General features: G+C 41.4%; 2 protein-coding genes across 2 annotated transcripts; both read right to left on the bottom strand.

Moving 5' to 3' along the window:
- Window positions 1-3,466: 3,466 nt before the first annotated feature.
- LOC115111849 (phospholipid phosphatase 1-like) lies at window positions 3,467-10,008 on the bottom strand. The gene is made up of 6 exons (XM_029638336.2): window positions 9,547-10,008; window positions 6,400-6,551; window positions 5,962-6,245; window positions 5,742-5,799; window positions 5,430-5,606; window positions 3,467-4,308 (listed from the first exon to the last, which is right to left on the bottom strand). Exons 1-6 carry the CDS (start codon window positions 9,602-9,604, stop codon window positions 4,186-4,188), a joined length of 852 nt encoding a protein of 283 aa, XP_029494196.1. The 5' UTR covers window positions 9,605-10,008; the 3' UTR covers window positions 3,467-4,185.
- Window positions 10,009-10,500: 492 nt separating this feature from the next.
- On the bottom strand, window positions 10,501-19,697 carry LOC135565115 (RING finger protein 122-like). The gene is made up of 4 exons (XM_065011146.1): window positions 19,625-19,697; window positions 15,316-15,430; window positions 13,944-14,031; window positions 10,501-13,632 (listed from the first exon to the last, which is right to left on the bottom strand). Exons 1-4 carry the CDS (start codon window positions 19,695-19,697, stop codon window positions 13,546-13,548), a joined length of 363 nt encoding a protein of 120 aa, XP_064867218.1. The 3' UTR covers window positions 10,501-13,545.
- Between the last annotated feature and the right edge of the window lie 702 nt (window positions 19,698-20,399).

Below are 20,399 nucleotides of genomic sequence, written 5' to 3'. Positions count from 1 at the left end.
ATCTGTCGCTGGCAGAGCTCATTAGTGTCCAGTTTCTGGAATGGTGGGTGTAACTCATTTGATATGATGGAAATAAAGGTATCCACACTTATTGTAAAACAGACATGATTACGAGAGGTATCTAATACAGCTTCTCGCCCATAAATCTGGACCAATACAGCCCTTTTGCGTATTGAAACAATAACAACCCCAGTAAGTCTGCACATGATTGTCAAAATGTTATTACTCTTAGTAATACAATTTGAACTTGCATTCCATGTATGACCGAACTCTGAAAATTATGGGGTTATTCATTTTGGAGTGTTACTTGTCAAATCCTTTGCTACAGTCAGACTTAAGGTCATCCATTTACCTCCCCGCTGCAATGTTAGTTTGTCCACTAGAGCGTGGTAGTTGATCTGGTTGACCGCATGCGAGCAGACAAAGTCATCTGAATTACATGTTATTTCTAGTAGTTTCTTTTCACTAAATTGTTATATACAATTAGTGTATTTAACAGCATTTTCCCAGCTGATTCATTTGAACACAGTGCATTGCTTGACAAGCGTGAGAGTAGTGTGTCAAGAGTATTAATGGGGCTTCTGTCAATGAAGACATGTCTGGGTCAAAAGTCTCTTTTGTAGCCTGGTGAGAGTGGCTAGGATCAGAATAAGCTCAGTGATAAAGATATGGTTACATTTATCAACGTGAAACACGAGTCTGAACAAAAATTGAAACTGAGCGAGTCCAACCTTAACAGAGATGAGATCTTCAGCAAGTTGACTGGTTAAATAAACCATATGAATGTGTATGTGCCTTTTCTTTGTGTTTAAGCAACCGTCTGTTTATGGTATTCAAAACCACATTTGACCTCTGCACATTTCATGCGTACTTAACCATGACAACTGGTTCATATAGTAGAGAGGAATAGTAGTGTTGTATTTTTTTATCCTAAAGATCTTTCTCCAGTATCAGCTGTTCAGACCCTTTATTACATCAAATAAACAATACCAGCTTGTATAGTCACTTAGTTTATCAATTCAAAAGTCACATGAACATATGGTGAACATTACATTTCCTTCTATTCAATAGATTTTCTAAGTAGTATCTTACTCTTTGTAGTTTCATGAGAACTTTGAAACAGAAATTAAAGGACCAATCTGCAGAGTGGCGATCCCTTGACTGTTTTGGTAAAAAGCTGATCAAGAGAAATGTTCCCACTCAAATTCATAGAAAGAGCTATAGTTACTGGAAGGACTGATCATGATATTAAAATGATAGTTTTAAACATGGTTTGAGGCTGTATAGTGTTTAAATGTAGGGTGCTTACAAACATTGGAGTAAAACAACTTAATATTTTGGCTTCTGATGGGGAACGACAGTTAAACCTAGCTCATGAGGCTTTTATAAGTTATATTCTTCAAGAATAAATGGGTATATATTAATTTTTAAGTACAAAAATTATTGAAACTGCAGATTGCTCCTTTCCATTGAATATGATGAATATCATCTCATGTACTTTGTACATGACACAAGTCATTTTTCCAACAATTGTTTACACATGGATTATTCCACTTATAATTCACTGTATCACAATTCCAGTGGATTAGAAGTTTACATACACTAAATTGACTGCCTTTAAACAGCTTGGAAAATTCCAGAAAATGGTGTCATGGCTTTAGAAGCTTCTGATAGGCTAATTGACATAATTTGAGTCAATTGGAGGTGTGCCTGTGGATGTATTTCAAGGCCTACCTCTTTGCTTGACATCATGGGAACATCAAAAGAAATCGGCCAAGACCTCAGAAAAGAAATTGTAGACCTCCACAAGTCTGATTCATCCTCCGATTTCCAATCGCCTGAAGGTACCACGTTCATCTGTACAAATAATAGTACGCAAGTATAAACACCATGGGACCACGCAGCCGTCATACCGCTCAGGAAGGAGACTGTCTCCTAAGAGATGAACGTACTTTGGTGCGAAAAGTGCAAATCAATCCCAGAACAACAGCAAAGGACCTTGTGAAGATGCTGGAGGAAACAGGTACAAAAGTATCTATATCCACAGTAAAACGAGTCTAAAATCAACATAACCTGAAAGGCCGCTCAGCAAGGAAGATGCCACTCCTCCAAAACCGCCATAAAAAAAAGCCAGACTACGATTTGCAACTGCACATGGGGACAAAGATTGTACTTTTTGGAGAAATGTTCTCTGGTCTGATGAAACAAAAATATAACTTTTTGGCCATAATGACCATCGTTATGTTTGGAGGAAAAAAGGGGAGGCTTGCAAGCCAAAGAACACCATCCCAACCGTGAAGCACAGGGGTGGCAGCATCATGTTGTGGGGGTGCTTTGCTGCAGGAGGGACTGGTGCACTTCACAAAATAGACGCCATCATGAGGAAGGACAATTATATGGATATATTGAAGCAACATCTCAAGATAGTCAGGAAGTTAAAGCTTGGTCGCAAATGGGTCTTCCAAATGGACAATGACCCCAAGTATACTTCCAAAGTTGTGGCAAAATGGCTTAAGTCAAGGTATTGGAGTGGCCATCACAAAGCCCTGACCTCAATCCTATGGACAATTTGTGGGCAGAACTGAAAAGCGCGCGCGAGCAAAGAGGCCTACAAACCTGATTCAGTTACACCAGCTCTGTCAGGAGGAATGGGCCAAAATTCACCCAACTTATTGTGGGAAGCTTGTGGAAGGCTACCCGAAACGTTTGACCCAAGTTAAACAATTTAATGGCAATGCTACCAAATACTAATTGAGTGCATGTTAACTTTTGACCCACAGGGAATGTGATGAAAGAAATAAAACCTGAAATAAATCACTCTCTACTATTATTCTGACATTTCACATTCTTAAAATTTAGTGGTGGTCCTAACTGACCTAAAACAGGGAATTTTGACTAGGATTAAATGTCAGGGATTGTGAAAAACTGAGTTGAAATGTATTTGGCTAAGGTGTATGTAAACTTCCGACTTCAACTGTAGTATAACTGAAAGTACCTCACTGTTTGTGCAGTTGCTGGCCAGCAACTAAGCAATGACAGCAGTTGTTAGTGAAAGGACTATGATGCATCTTACATAAGAATGTGTTTAATTTGAAGATGATTTAATTACCATTTGCATGTCCATAATGTCTATGGGTGTAGCTGAAAGTTGAGGACACACCCACAACAGCTGAGTGTGAGACAGAACACAAATATGTAGTTCCAGACTTGTGGTGAGTACGCCTCTATATTTTCGTCTGAAGTCTGTACTTTGGCTCTTGAGGAACATTAGGAAAGGAATATGGTCCGTGTGTTTTGACCCCACCCTGCCTTACCTCTTGGGCCCCACCTAACTCTTACTTCAAAAAGAGATCCTTTACGTCAATGTGACAGTTGTGGTTTTGGACTTTCTGTATGGGTAGTTCCTCACAATCTCACTAAACAACGCACACACTTCTACAGTTCACAAAATGTGTCTCAGACACAGTTGTACCAAAGTACCAAAATGGAATTCCATCTTTATTTGTGTCACATAGCTAGCATTTTGTTTTCCGAAAAGCTCAAAACACCGTTTTTACAACAGTACATTTGCATACAAATGTCAAAAAGTTCATTTGTGTATTTGTCGCCATGATTTCTACACTTGGACACGTGTAAGGAGTTTCCAGGGAGCTTTGAGCAAGTGTCAGCAACAATCTGGCGAAGGCAGTATTAAAAAAATATATACAGTACATAGCACATCATTACAAAGCTCAGTAAGTCTCCTGACTTTCATTTAAGCTTTGGCACAGTCGTGGTATTTCATTCCCAGGTGTAAGACTTATTATTGGCCAGGCTACACACATGGACACTCATTACTCACTGTAACAAACTTGAATATCATTCATTTCAAACACAATCCTCAAACCAATGCAATCCCAACTGTTCCAACAAGAGCAGACCTCGCACCACAATTGCACACAAAGACCAGGAATTGAACATAAGGACCGTTAGCTCAACACACATAGGCAAGATCATTGGCTCTGAGAGGACTTAACATCTGTCTACAGGGCTCAATCAACATGATATTTCCACGACAGTCAATGCCAATGACCTGAAATGCATGGAAATAAATAACCATAGTCCTCTGAAGCGGATGGCACGTAGTTGTAGCTAGCTTAACATGCTACTTGTCCTCAATGCATTGTCCATGTTGTAGTCAGAGCTTCATTCTGTGCTTCCGTAGTGGATCCCATTTGCAGGGTTGTCCTGTAGACTGGGGTGGGACGTCTCCTCTTGTATCTCTACTGGATCAACAGGCGTCTTGAAGAAATCGGACACACAGAACACCTATGTTGGGAGAGGAGAGGACAGCATTTCTTATACAATGGAGACTGAAACCGAGGAAACTACTTGCAGTGATACAGTATAAACATGAATGATGTTGTCTCTAAAGGAATGGTACTACATGGTTTGTTCATATATAATTCCATGCAGAAACATAAGGTGCCCACTATTATGCATTTAACTAGCTACCTGTGTCAATGTGAATAATTAACTACAACAGTGGCTATCAACTTACTTTACGTGTTTACCCTAATCGGCTGGGCCTGTTGTCAATCTGGCTGGGCCAATGCCCAGGCCCCCCCATGTCTATAACCTATAGCAGTGGTTCCCAACATTTTTTAAACCGTGGAGCATCTTGATGGGAAATACAATTCGGCGGCACACCTAAAATGTTCCTTTTAATGTATTTCGTGGTAATCACTGCCATCTCCTCAGATCCATACTGCAGATCATCTATTTTCTGTGACAAACATTTTTTATAGATTAAATAGCGAATCTGCGCCAGAAAATTGTAAAATAGTTCTTCATGGTTTGGGCTACAGACAAGCGTTTCTTTGCACGGTAAAGGTGCAGTCACAAACTCAATGCCATGCTCTGTTTGTTTCTATGGCAGTATAGCTAAGCCCAGAGCCATATATTAAGAAATAAATGATTCTGGCTAAGCCTATTCAGACTTGCCTGTGCTAATGGTTTTCACAGACAAAGTCAAATGATACAAATGTAACACCAGCCTGAGCGCACTGGACTTGAAACAACGATACAGACGTAACCACGTGCCATTTAATGTGGTTAGAGCGTTGGACTAGTAACCGGAAGGTTACAAGTTCAAACCCCCGAGCTGACAAGGTCCAAATCTGTCGTTATGCCCCTGAACAGGCAGTTAACCCACTGTTCCTAGGCCGTCATTGAACATAAGAATTTGTTCTTGACTGACTTGCCTAGTTAAATAAAGGTAAAACATTAATAAATAAATGTATTGTCTGGCAGTAGTGCTCCCAAATCAAAATTCCATGTGCATTCCACAGGTCACATTTATAAGTGAGTGTTAAAAAGTTTTGAGGCACACAAGAGAGTCCCTCAAGGCAAACTGGTTGGGAACCGTTGGCCTATAGCTAGCTACACACCGTGAGTATCGCAACTATCGCCCCCAGCAGGAGGCCAGTAAGTACGTCATTCCAGTGGTGTTTGTAGTCTGAGACGCGTGACAGCCCCACGTAGATGGACGTTGCCATCAGGAAGAACTGGATGGTGGGTCTGAGGAGCCTGGCCCACTCTGTCTGCAGTCTGGCCTGGATGTACAGCTAAAAGAGAGAGGGAAGAAGGACACCATCAACATCATGAAAAGGGAGCTATTGCTTGGGGACAGAGAAAGAACTGAACTGTTGTAGCATCACTGTATGTAACAATGAGCACAGTATGCCCACTGCTATACTTACTGCTAGGAACAGCATACAGTACATAGAGAAGGATGAGTGACCAGAAAAAAAGGAAAGTCTGTAAAAACAGAAGACAAAAAAAAGATTAGGGGAAACTGGGTTTACAGCCTCGCAAACATCTTTCGAGCTTACATTTGCCAGTAGAGTTCAAAGTTTTTCAGTCTCGATTTTGCAGCCATATCATCTCTTGGGATGTAACCCTAGGAAACCTCTACTGTACCTGGCCTCATCCACCATGTTTTTGTCCCCGGTACAGGTGAAGTTCTCGATGTAGCCTCCAGCAATGCAGTTGATACGGTCCCACATAGGCTTACACACAGCCAGGAAGTGGGGACGCAGACGACCAATCGAGTACTTGGCAATGTCCGTCAGTGATTGGCTAGCAGCAGCCCCGAACAGGAAGCTGCCCACTGCTTTGTAGATGCGCGCCACGTAGTTAGCCCCCAAGGATGATTTGGTCTTTATATGAGTCATATAGACGCCAAGGCACTCACCACTGACTACCTGTGAAAGCAAGAGAAGTCATCTTTAACTGAGGTGAATCGAATAGATTGACATATTGTCTCAAATTATTGTACTTTTACCATAAACACTTAAAACACAAATACCTGATATGTTGAACAGAACATCTGAGAACAGAGCGAAGGTAATGACTTACCACAATCAGTGTGAAAGGGATCATGACTCCCCCCAGTAACTGGTAGGATATGGTGTCCTCTTTCAGGGGGTATCTGATGGACTCATCATTACAGAAGAAACCCCTGTTGAAGGGATTGTGCTGAGGGGTGAGGATCACAAAGGGAAGCCCAACTGGAGAGAGAGAGAGACAGATGAAGATAGAGATAATCAGAAATAGTCTCCTTAGCTCAAACTAGCCTTTGTAAACATACTTTTAAGGTTCTGCTGTAATTCTTTAAAACACGCTGTTGACCAAACCGTCACAGGAAAAAGGAACTTGGTAGGCAAAACCTGATGAAAATCCATATGCAAATAAGGCGTGCTTGTTCATGCTTTCACTTGATTTGATTATACCATTCTCTCCTGCTCTGACCTCCCTCTCACCTTACCAAATAGCCCACTCATTACCAAGGTAACAAATAAATGTAAAAGTCAATTCAATAAAGGAGGGACACAACACTCTTAAATAATAGAGTCTAGAAAGTAAGTGGACAGCATATCAACCCCCATAAGAGAAAAAAAAAACAATAGGAAAATCAGAGAACACCTGTTTCTAAAATGAATGAGCCTTACTACTCTAAAACAGACTGGCAACCAGGCTAGCTAGTCGATGAGTCAGCGCAGGATGTTTCAGTTAAGGTTAGCTGACCTAACTAACGATAACATGATTTGATGGAGATGCTGGTGTACCACTTCCTCCTGATTCAGCTCACACCGAGGATCGAACCCAGTAGCTCTACCTTGCTAGCACATGTGACCGCGTTCCTGAAGCGTCTTACCAGTCGGTGGCTGGCGAAAAGCCGGGGGGACACTTCAAGCTGTAAGTTTCACACATCTCCATGTGCTACACTGGCATGGATGTCTAAATGCTTCTGACACTCAGTCAGACTCACTCAGGCACACAGTCCAAATCACCTGTAACAGTGTGGATTACTCTCTTACGCTACACTGCTCTCATCTGATTTCTCACACTCCACAACATGTTCACAACAATTAGGCCTTCACCAAGCGAAATATGGAAAACACAGGTCTAACTATACAATAGGATACCAATGAAGAATTCCATGTCCTGATATCTCGTTCAGTCTCTCGAGGTAAGCCATCTCTCTTGCATCTTTATTTGTACCTAGCAGAAGGCTACATATACTACGACCCACTATTCCCAATTCACAGTGTCAGTCTTCATCAGCTTCAAAGTTCAACCAAGTTTGTTGTAATTTCGAACTAGGGTTGTTGCTTCTTAAAATACCCTTCTATTCAACCCACGTACTCTCTTCCCAGCTGAAGTAACTTAATTTGCTATTTGAATCACTCAGGTTACACGACCAGACTTGCTCTATCTTGATTCTGGCCAGTAAAGCACATTCAACCCCTGTCGGCAGATTCCAGCCTAAATTAGTTAACTACACTCTTAGAAAAAAAGGCGCCCTCTAGAACCTAAAAGGGTTCTTTGGCTGTCCCCATACTAGAACCCTTTTGTCATCCATGTAGAACTATTTTCTACAGTGGGTTCTACATGTAACCTAAAAGGGTTCTTCCTAAAACCAAAAAGGTTTCTACCTGGAACCAAAAATGGTAATCTTATGGTGAAATCTGAAGAACCCTTGTGGAACCCTTTTTTCTAGGAGTGTAGCAGTCACAGGTCTTTGATTAGAGCCTGTCCTGTTGGGGAGTATGGACATAATGTGCCATCCTTCGTTGAACATTCTGACTGCTTCTAATTGGTCACAAAAGGTGGGGAAAATTCAGATATTTTCTAGACACTTACTCCAAGTTGCACTTAGGCACAGATTTAGGATCACATGGTTAACGGCACTAAGTACCATATCTTGACAAGACTTGTCGGAGTTATCTGACTAAGTAGGGGTGAGACAACACGAAAGTGCTAGACAACCTTGCTTTTTAAAATGAGGAAACCGGAGGGCCAACATTATTTTTATGATGTTTGAAGATGGTTGGCTTGGGTCTTGTTTTTCTCACAGAGTTCCAGTTTTGACTCCATCTCTGCTCGACTGTAGCCTGCCTGTGGCATAAACAAACAATTTTTTCTCATAATAGTAGTGTTGTACTGTCTTTCATCACACGGAATCACAAAATCCTGCACCATCTTTAGTTACACTAAAATTTGTGGCAAAAAACAACCCAAAACTCAAAAACCCGGTGCTATGGTGTGATGACCCTTTCGCCAAATCCCTATATTAGAGTAAGTCTATTAAGACCCAGACCACGTTTAGATAAAGACCACGAGATCAAGAGTCCATCTCCGCAGTCGAGGGATATGAAATGTACCCCAATTTGAGAATTAGTCACATACACTTTAGAAAACACACTACGGATAATGGCATAATCATGTTGTGGTCAATATGTAATAACTGAACCCCATTGAATCCATGATCTACCCCTCTGACTGTTGTTTAATATGCAACCAGAAGGCTACACTCAAATCAACAAATACACCTTGTGGGCCTGAATGATCGAATACAATATAGGCTATAGGTTATAAGATAAGTTATAGCTAAAACTAGAACACAATGTTATTACCTGGTCAAGACATGGTTAGGAAAAACTTGTGGCCCTAGTTCTTATAATATACATCCATACTGTGTGTTGTATGCTATTATAAACCGGGTGGTTAGAGCCCTGAATGCTGACTAGCTGACTTACTGCCTGTTCTATTTACGTTGGTAACCAGTTTATAATAGCAATACGGCACTTCGATTGGTTTGTGGTATATTGCCAATATACCACGGCTAAGGGCTGTATCCAGGCATTCAGCGTTGCGTCGTATCTAAGAACAGCCAGCCCTTAGCCGTACTATATTGCCCCCCCCCCCCCCCCTTATTGCTTAATTATAACAGTGTTATTGACCACACCATCTCTAGTAGTGGGTGAGGAGTGGAATATAACACCCATTCATTCAGAGACTTAGACACTTACTGTTAGATAGAAGTAACCCATGCACCTATAGTCATAATGTAGCCTAGCTACAATAGTCGTAATAAAGAGATACCTTCAATATATCTGGTGTTTAGGCTACAGTAGACTAGTGCAGAATAACTTCTCATAGAATAGGAACTCTATAAGGCTTAACACTGCCAACAACATGGTAAGTACGTCGGTTACATACCGAGGATAAGGCAGGTTACGTCGAGAAGGACGAGAGGGATTCTACCAGTCTCAAACATCTTGCGTCTCTGGACTTCTGTCTTTGACAAAGCCGTAGACTCCGGAGCGTCCGGCGTCTGTCTGCTTTTTTTCGGCGAGACGTGAGACAGCCTATCGGTGGAACATGCCTCGCTATTTGTTCAAAACAATAAAACAAATGTAAAAAAGAAAATCGATATTGTAGGGCTTACTAAACCTAACCAAAAACATGTAAAACAAAATGTTAGTTTTTTTTATCAAGGGTGTCTAATAAACAAACCAGCCCTATTCCTAAAACCACTACGTTTTCCTTTCATTACCCTTTAGAATCCGTACAACCCAACTTCATAATATAACCAATTCTTAAGCAAGAAAAAAAGACGCTCATAATCTCCTGGTGCTTCCAGTAAAATACACCGGTAATAAAACAGTCAGGCCTCTGGCTGTGATTATGATAGGGAGGTGGGATCAGGTGAAGAGCCTATCGCGTGCTTGCTAGGAAATACGACAGCCGTCGCCCGATGTTTGACTCGCTCCACCCCTCCCTAGAGCTATGCAAAATTGAGGTTACGTCACTGCAGGAAACTCCACTTCTTGATTGTGGGAAAAGTGTTCAATGTAACAAAAACCAACTATTATCAATTAATTTACTATGATTATATTGACCCTTAGAAGGATGATGAAAATAAAGGTGACAATAGAGATGAAACAATCTATATATAGCCTGTGTGGCAAGTATACATTTTTATAGAGGTTCTACCAAGCCAAAGTGTTCTATCCTGTGTCGAAACATGTCTGACCATGGATTACTGGCAGTGGTGAGTACACACCAGTTATGTCTGTGCATCCTGCAAAAACAACACAACAAGAAACAACACACACTGACACACACAGGAAGAGACAGAGAGAAGTGGTTGTGAAATATTGACTCTCCCAATTTATTAATGCAAGACCAGAAACACCACAAATACTGACGTATCTGCAATTGCTCATCTATGCCCAAATCATATAAAAGGCTAGGATGGTGCATGCCATCAGCATTCTTTTAACTACAGCATTCTTTTAACTACTTGACCTATCCAAGTTATGGGCTCCAGGTCGGTTGGTTGGGTCCCAGCCAGTTCCTCTTGGTTTGTGGGTAAAGCTTGGGTTGTGGCTACAAACATGGTTTTATCTATTAGATGGTTAACACATAATGTTTGGGAACCCACTGTACTTATGTATCCAAATGTGGTCATTTATTTGCCAGGATATTTTATTCAGTGTCCACCAGTTTTAAGAAGAGGGAAGTACCGTAGGCCTAAATATGAATATGCTTAGACAGTCTGTTTCTCTAAATTCATATTTCAATTCATATAACTAAAAACTGTAAAACATTATGACCTTGTATTACATATTCAGACACAGTTATTAAGCAAAAAATATTATTTTCATTGAGTTGAAAGTCCATAGCAGCATAATCTGAAGCTGACAGTCTCAATACAACAAAGACAGTAAAATATTATTTTCATTGAGTTGAAAGTCCATAGCAGCATAATCTGAAGCTGACAGTCTCAATACAACAAAGACAGTAAAATATTATTTTCATTGAGTTGAAAGTCCATAGCAGGCATAATCTGAAGCTGACAGTCTCAATACAACAAAGACAGTAAAATATTATTCTGACCTCCCTGCTTTCAGACTCAGTACAGGAAAGAAGGTGGCAATAGAGGACATACAATGAGTTAGTATGCCTACATAACATCACCATTTAAAAAAAATTCAATCAAGTTTCTGTCATGTCATGACAAAGTTCATGTCTCATCCCTATACTCTCCCTCGTCAGGCCCTGTGTTAAGTCTGTAGAAGGAGAAAGACATTGTTCTCTCAACAAAACCCAGAGGATGTCTCTCCTCTCCAGGTGTTTTGATTTCATTACCCTAACCACTGGTCCAGGGTCAGATATTGTGTAACCCCCTAATGGTTAAGTTTAGGATAAGCGGTAGGGTAGTCTGATCTTAGATATGTGGTTATGGGGCAGTTTCTAGTTTTTACCTCTTCAGATGCTCCTGGATCTCCTGTGTGAAGAACAGCTCCCCAGGTGCCTGTGAGAGACCTCACTCATGGCCTTGGTCTGCATACACATCTTATACTTGTCTGGCGGCAGCTCTTCTGCACACTGCTTCTCATACCACAGGTGGAAGAGGCCTCGGGAGGGAGAGTGAATCACCATCAGCTTGCAGTGCAGGTACTTTCTGTACTTTCTGTACAGGTGAACATCCTCCAAACCTCAGCCTTTGGTGTTCCGGTCAAACCCACCTGTGCAGATCACAGATTCAAATTGGCTAAATAAATAAATCAGTCAGTCAGTCAGTCAGTCAGTCAGTCAGTCAATGAAAAAACATATTGTTATATTACCTATGTTGATGAAATCAGACCTATACTTTCCAAACCCAAGATCTCTCCAGAATCCAGCGCCCTTCCTTATCACCTGTTGCAGAAAGACACAATGTATAAGTATCATATAAAGAACCCAATGTAATGTATTATGCCTTTTTGGCTGCATTTACACAGGTATCCTGTGTGAACACAGCTTTTGAAGGGATTTCCACACCCAGATGTCATAAGGAGACTGAGCAGTTGTTGTTGAAAAGAAGAGAGGGGCTGTGATTATTGTAGATAAGAGATGGATTGTACTGGCTGAAGAACAATGGGTGGAACATTATCATCTAAAGTTAGAAAAACAAAGTTAGGGACTGCATCACAGTGTTGTGGCGTTACTACAGGCTGTGTCATTACCGGCCGTGACCGGGAGTCCCATAGGGCGGCGTTGCACAATTGGCCCAGCGTTAAATGTTGTCTGGGTCAGGGGAGGGTTTAGCCGGGGGGCTTTACTTGGCTCATCGTGCTCTAGCGGGCACCCGCAGGCTGACTTTGGGCGTCAGTTGAATGGTGTTTCCTCCTCCTTGGTGCAGCTGGCTTCCAGGTTAAGTGAGCGGGTGTTAAGAAACAAATTCAAAAGTTCAAAAGTCCGTAATTCAAAAGTCCGTAACGAGTTTAAAATTTGCAGCCTTCGAGTTGCTAGACATTCGCATTATAATCCCCCTCATCCAACAACCCTACTTTTGTTTTTGCCTTAAGTAACCATCTGTCTTATGTAACCATACTAAACATAACATATCATACTAATTTGAGTGTCCTGGATTTACATTTACATGTTATGTCTAGTCTATGAGACCAGGCTGCACACAGGGTGCACCTGTAAAATTCTGTCTAATTGATGACATCACAAAGGGTGCATTTGAAAAATTCTGTGTAATTTATTACATCACAAATGTTGCAACTAATCATCACAAATGGAATCCCAGAAAAATAGAGAATATCTGAGAAATAAAAACAACGTTTCACATCAAAGGGCTTGAAATGGGATACTAAAGCAGGGATGGGTAACTTTGACGGAAGTGGGGACTAAAAAATAACTTATTATGAAGGGCCGCAGTTGCTTGCGGATCTGCGTACCCACATCATTTTTAGGATATCTGAGTGAGACTGAGAAACAAAATTAATGCGGGCCCTCCAGCCGGTAATTCGACCATGATAACAAGTTTAGATAGCTGGCCGCTAAACTAACTTAGAAATCAAAAAAATGTTAGCTGACATGGGCTAATTTACTGACTGTAAGTGACTGACATAAGAAGAGAAAAACTGCTGATGCATAACCAAATTTCACCTTGTGTATTCTACTATTCTAACTCAAAACAGTATGTTGAGACTGACTGAGTTCCAAATTTTAGGGAAATTAATCCGAGTTACCCATCCCTGCACCTAAAGCAATCGTTACCAGAGATACCTCTCTAATCATGCAAGTACTGTCTTCCTGTGACCTGGAAACATTTAATAACGGTTGGTATGTCAGTGAAATCACTCCATTCAAAACCCCCAAGAGCTGTGTGCTGACTGTAGAAATGAATGGATGTTGACCTCCTGCCTCCTAATTTGGTACTCACTTCCGGTGAAAGGCATGTTGGCATGGCAACACACCCAGCTCGTCTTTGACTTTGAAGTCTTCCAGGCAGACAGCACACGTCTGCTGTGAGAGTGACACGGGCAGAGGAGATAAGAGACAGGATAGGACAGGTTTAGAAAGCAAGAGAGAGAGAGAGCAAGAGAATGAGGGGCAGAGAGTGGCGCATGGGAAGAAAGAGACAGAAAAAAGGATAAGTTGAGGCAGAGAGCGAGAGAAAGAGAGAGAGCGAGAGAGAGAAAAAAGGGTGAGAGAAGAGAGGTGTCGAGGTTGAGGTGGCACCAGATATGTTTGATTATGTCCCTCTATTAAGATTTAGAAAAACCTCATCATACCTATTCACAATCAATAACAAACGGAAGATATAGTATTCTTACCCCATGGAGATTCAACTTCTTAGGATCTCCTTTCAAAACAACCTCTCTGTAGCCAAACCTCTCACCATGGGCATGGTGTCGTAGTTTACTGTTGGTGAACAAACCATTTAGAGAGGGTCTACTGTATATCATTAGCAATAGTATTTTGTACAAGCAATCCCAGTCCCCTAGAGACATGCCTCAAATCAATCACTGTGCTTTTATTGGTTGGAGCAGTAAAGGTTCAATCCCACCAGTCAAAAATCAATTACATTGGTTTCCATTTCAAATGATGGTATTGGGCTCCCGAGTGGCACAGCGGTCTAAGGCACTGCATCTCAGTGCTAGAGGCATCACTACAGCCCTGGTTCGATTCCAGGCTATATCACCACCGGCCGTGATTGGGAGTCCCATAGGGCGGCGCACAATTGGCCCAGAGTCGTCCGGGTTAGGGTTTGGCCGGGGTAGGCCGTCATTGCAAATACGAATTTGTTCTTAACTGACTTGCCTAGTTAAATAAAGGTTAAATAAATACAAATAAAATCCCTGAATATAGCATTAAGGCCATTCCATCCCACCTAAGGACAACTCCCGATTGAAACACTGGCCCATGCATCCTGTGGTTTGACTGTTTGGCTTTACACTCTAGCCATGGCTTTACCCTCTAGCCATTAAGGTAAATGAGGTCCTGAGAAATATCTAAGACCCCTCATGCACCCTTTCCACCAGTTCACTACATGATTTTAGGCCTGGGATAACTCCATGCATATAAAGCACGTATCCTCACATTGTTGTATATGGCGCAATGTTAGCAGTAATCAACAATAACAATAAACTGATCAAAACAACTACTTTCTTGTTTTGCTGGGCTGTATACAAGTGTAAAAAACACAGCCATAACAAGGACCCACAAAATAACCACCATTACGGACACAGTTAATGAAATGGTCAAGATCTGAGTTGGAAAAAGTGTCTGTGTGTGTGGTAAACAATTTGGCTTTGACAATGTGATTCGTTATCGACAGGTAAATATTTACATGGCCATACAGAGAATCACATACCCAGTTTGAATTCTTATCAGTTCATATTCAAAATGGCAGTTAATTAACAGTCTATCGCTCACACTTTCTCAAGAAGTATTAACGCAGTTTTCATAACACTATCAAAACTTCTCTATTGACTACCCTCTCTCCCTCCCTTTCTCCTCTGATGTATAGAACTACAAACTATACTGAACAAAAATATAAACGCAACATATAAAGTGTTAGTCCCATGTTTCATGAGCTGAAATAAAAGATCCCCGAATTTTCCATACGCACAAAAAGTGTATTTCTCTCAAATGTTGTGCACAAATATACTTTAGTCTTCCACCATTAAACAATACAGAATATACAATACCATTATGTTGAACTCTGCTCCCCTTGCTCCAGTGACGTCGGTCCTTACACTGTGGCAGGCAGCTTCCTGCCGCCTTATTTCCTGTCCTTCGGACACAATCATCCCCTCAGCTTAAAAATCAGGGAGCTCATTGTCAACAGAATAAAATGTCTATCTCTCTCTCTCTCTCTCTGTCTCTGTCTCAGTCTCTCTCTCTCTCTCTGTCTCTCTCTCTCTCTCTGTCTCTCTCTGTCTCTCTCTCTGTCTCTGTCTCTGTCTCTCTCTCTCTCTCTGTCTCTCTCTCTCTCTCTCTCTCTCTCTCTCTTACCCTACACAAGGGGTGGGAACAGGGTTGAGAACATAGCAGCACAGTCTCAGTGAAAAGGATTATAGAGGTGACAAGTACAGTGCCAAGAGTTCAGAGGCATGTTGAAGAGGGAATAAAGGCAGGGTTTAGACTAACTACGCACACACAACTGGGAAGACCCTGCCATCCCAGCTAAGGGTCAGGGTTACCAGTGCTGCAGCTGTGTCCGCCTCTGATACAAGTCAAGCAGAGACTTTTGCCATACAATAAACCATATTAATAAGTGAAAAAACAATCTGACAATGAAAAATGAGTATTGTCACACATGAATGTCAAGAGGATGAAGGATGAATTTGCTCAAAACAAATGAGTATGTAGTGCGCTTGTCCGGTAAGTGCTCTGGCCTTTCCCACTTTGGCCTTTAACTGAAACACAAATACCTTTACAATGCCCCCATTCCTCACAATAACCCCTCACTAATGACACACCTGCTTGTCAATGACACACATCTACATAGAAATAGAGTCATAAGATTTTTTTTTACTATATTTGTATGCACCATCTTCTCACCAATGAAATCCACGCAGAGAAGGTTGGTCTACCCATGTGTGTGAGTGTGTGTGTTCTCTGCAGCTTCTCAAGTGTGTGCTGTATGTAGCATTCAAGCCAGTCGATGACCAGCTCAAAGGTAGCGGGGGTGAGAGGTAGGTAAGTGAGACAGGAGGAAGGGGAAGACAGGAGTAACTGTGGGGGAGAGAGGAAGGTTGACCCATGGAGAATGAACAAGACACGGACAGGCTGACAGAGAGGTCTTTGTGTGAGCCAGGTCACATGACCCCTGCCTGCAAGTCTGAACTTCATTTCACATCACGCAATAGGCAAATATTCATTCAGCCTAATTGTGTGCAGAATCGTTTTTAGCAGTTTAATTAATCAGGGATTTAATTTTGTTCCTGGAATTGACCTAATTGACCTCTGATATTTCGATTAACTCTTCAACGAAAGAAAACAACAATGAAATTTCTCTCTCTACCCCCCCCTCTCTCTCATAGTACTTCCATGGACTGGAATCAATACCCATGCCTCTTAGCTTCATTTACTCAGAATGAGAGGCGATCCTTCATTCACTGAAAGGCTTGGTGTTTCAGGTTTATTTTCTCCTGTCAGATTACTCGACTCTGCTGGAATAAATCAATACCAGACACTGTGATGTCTGTCTAATCCTCTACACACACCACACACACTCCCTTACTCACTCACTCACTCACTCACTCGCACACCAGCTCCAGTATCTCCTCTACAGCTGAACTCTAGGTGGACTAGGCTTAGTGTCGTGAACGAGACCAGGTTGATTGTCTTTGTTTTTGGTTAGTCTCGTGGCAATGTTTCTGTGTAGTCATAGCAGTCTCATCGTGAGTGGACATGTCAAAGGAGAGTGGAGAATGTTAGGGAACAGTAATGACCTGGAGAGATAATTATAGGTTGCTCTAGGTCTGAACAGACACTAAGTGACTCATCCAGCCATTATACATTACATCTCTATGAATAATAATGACACACACACATTATTAACAGAGAATGAGAGCATATATCATTAGTGTGTGTGTGTGTGTGTAATCAGAGGTTGTTTCATGAAGGGCGGGGTGGGGGGGAGTAAAGTAGAGAGAAAGAGAGGGACAGAGAGAGATAAAGCTCTTTACAGATAGTGTTCTAGTCTGTGTATTCATCTCTATGAATAATGATGACACACACACATTATTAACAGATATTGAGAGCATATATCATTAGTGTGTGTGTGTGTGCGTGCGTGCGTGCGTGCGTGCGTGCGTGCGTGCGTGCGTGCGTGCGTGCGTGCGTGCGTGCGCGTGTGTGTGTGCGTGCGTGTGCGTGTGTGTGTGTGTACACACTAACTAAATGACTGTTTTATGAGAGGAGCCCCCCATGACCAATGACCTATTTTGCCACTCTCCAGAGGCACCCCATTGCCATGGCAGCAGAGCCAGCGGATGCAGGGGGAACTCTGCTTTAACAGTCTCATTCTAAAACTGTCCCCCTGCTCCAACAATTGAACTGAACTGAGCGGATTTCTCAATGAGCCATAAGTGTGCAAGACACCATCAACATTTTCATAAACGGGGTACTGGGTAGTAATGACTTTTGTACATTAAATGAGAGGTTTAAGAACTACACTGACACCAAGTCTGTACCGCTGCCTCCTCCTACAATCGAAGCTTCTATCCAAGTATTAATCAGCTCATATGAATACAAGCACACATCTGTGCTGCTGGTTTTCAAGAAAAAAATAAACGGACGACAACAAACACCAATAACCAAACGCAGGTCGGTCTGTGTAGAGGAAACGTTAGACACTGTACAGACACACGCATAGACACATGGTGGATGACCTGCTCTTAGAAATCTTACGATCATAACTATTCTCATTTAGGGGGCATGTTAGAATTTCTATACCAGCTGTATACAGTCACATATTTCATTTACTGATGGTGAATACTAGTAGCTATGTGTAACGGTATCAGCCAATTTAATAGCATGTGTTTTTTTCCTGTATCCTATCGTATGTAACATGTTGTGCACAGACGCATTGTAGGCCTGTCGTTGTATGTCATTCTAATCTCCTGACCTACAGAATGAGGATATTACTAGCCTCTGTGCCAGTCTGTTTCCACTTCCAGCTCCTTTGTCATTGTCATGTTATTATGGCTCTGGAGATCCAGTACTAGTCTGGATGATTCCAAACTCAACATCCTCTGACTTCTCTCTTGCTGTGTACCCCGTGTGGAGCTCTTACTGGGTGTGGGGATTCGCCTCCAGGAATTCAATCAGTAAATGTCATGTCAAGTCCATGGGAAACAACTCTGATATTGTCAGGAGTGTTTGGCATGATATTCAGAGCAGACCAAACGAGCCTGACATACATTTTCTTAGTGTGCACCCTGATGGAGCCTCATGTAAAAAATAAAAAAAAATGTTTTATTAAATGGTCAACTAGGCATTGACATTCAGTCCAAGTCAAGATGTCTCAGAATAACATGTGCACACCAATATATAGTTATATATTTTATAAATGATAAAAATTAGAAAGCTAATTTTATGTAAAAAATGTAATACTACTTGAACTAGCCAAACACTGGGCGGACCACTGAGAGTCTGAAGAAAAGGTGTGAATTCCAAGCATCTTCATTCTCCAACCAAACCACTTTGAATTTCACCACAGTTATTTCTTAAAACATCAAGGAGATTACATGAAAGTTGCAGCGCTATGGCAAGGATCATGAACAGGCAAGCAAACAGCATTAATAAGAAAGCAATTAGATTACATGACAAATAATAAAGGGGTTAATTATTGAAAAAGCAATAGCATGTCAAACCCAACTTGAGTGGCCCCCTAACAGCTTTAGTCGATAGCAAGTGCACTGCATAAATATAATGAGTGTGTGAATAAATAATTGATGGATAGATTAAACATGTAAAATGACTACCAGTTTAGAGCTGCAATATGTAACCTTTTGTGGGACCTGACCAAATACACATAGAAATGTGAGTTATAGATCAGTCATTCCAGTGGATGCTCCTCAGAGAAGGAATGGGAGGACCATCCCCCTCAGTGAATTTCATAAAAATGTAAATTGTAAAACATTTAAAAAATATACTGGGTGAATGAGAGTAATCCAATATGCTGTAATAGAAATAAGGCCATGCGCATGAAAAGAAAAATCATCCTCCCTCATCTTAAATGGCACTGACCGCCACTGTGTCATTCTCATGGAAAGCAAGTCTAAGAAGCAGTAGATCTGTTCTGTGTGCTATTTCTATGCTTTCCATTCTTACATTTCATTTTTGCATCTTTTACTTTCAGATTTGTTCACCAGCTTCAAACAGCTGAAAATACAATATCTTTGGTTATGGAAAATATATTTCACAGCGGTTTAAAATGGTACAATGATTCTCTACACTATACTTGCTTGCTTTTTTAAATAAACAGAAATTAGTTAACTACAACCGTTACACCACTGAAACGGGTGCATTAATGCACAGGAGGTGGTTATGGATGAGAATGGATTCGTGTTCATCAACAAACGGTTTATATTACCAAGTGGCGGTGTGGCCTATCCGTAGTATCTGCAGTTGGCTCTTTTCAAATTACCTTATGATTCGGTATTCAGGCAAAAAGAGACAATTTAATCTAGATCCAATAAAAACACATTATTGCGCTAAATCCCGGCTATCTGTAATGTTGTTGGCGTAAAAAAAAAAAAGGTTCAATGGTGCAACCATTTACGCGGCAGTTCATCATTGAGATGGTGTTGTTGCCACCTACGAAAATAAATTCCACCCTTCTCCAGTTCAATTAAATAGGCTAACAGTGATTTATCCTTCATGAATTGGATATATATTGCCAAGCGTCTTCAATCTGACACAGCATCTGTGGAGCGGAGAACACTGGATCACTTATTCCTAACCCCCCCCCCCCCCCCAAACGCGATAGACATCAAGATGGTCCAATCGCTACATGCCCTGGTCCGGTTGGGAACCACGGTTGGAACCCCGTCTGTTGGCGTCGTTGTGTTGTGACGGGATCGCAGCAATGTTATAAGATTGTGTGAGAAGGTTGCAATCATAACATTAAGATCAATTACTGCCGACAGCAATGCCATGACAAAGTACACAAACCACCATGCAGTGAGTGACGTTCTGAGGCTAGGGCTTCATATAGCCTACAGGAAAATCATATTTGCATGCGGTGCAATTATGCAGATATTACAAAAGTGAAA

This window comes from Oncorhynchus nerka, linkage group LG27, assembly GCF_034236695.1.
Source record: "Oncorhynchus nerka isolate Pitt River linkage group LG27, Oner_Uvic_2.0, whole genome shotgun sequence".
NCBI lineage: Eukaryota > Metazoa > Chordata > Actinopteri > Salmoniformes > Salmonidae > Oncorhynchus > Oncorhynchus nerka.
Note: the sequence above shows the minus strand (reverse complement) of the source record. Positions and strands in the feature narration are given on the sequence as shown.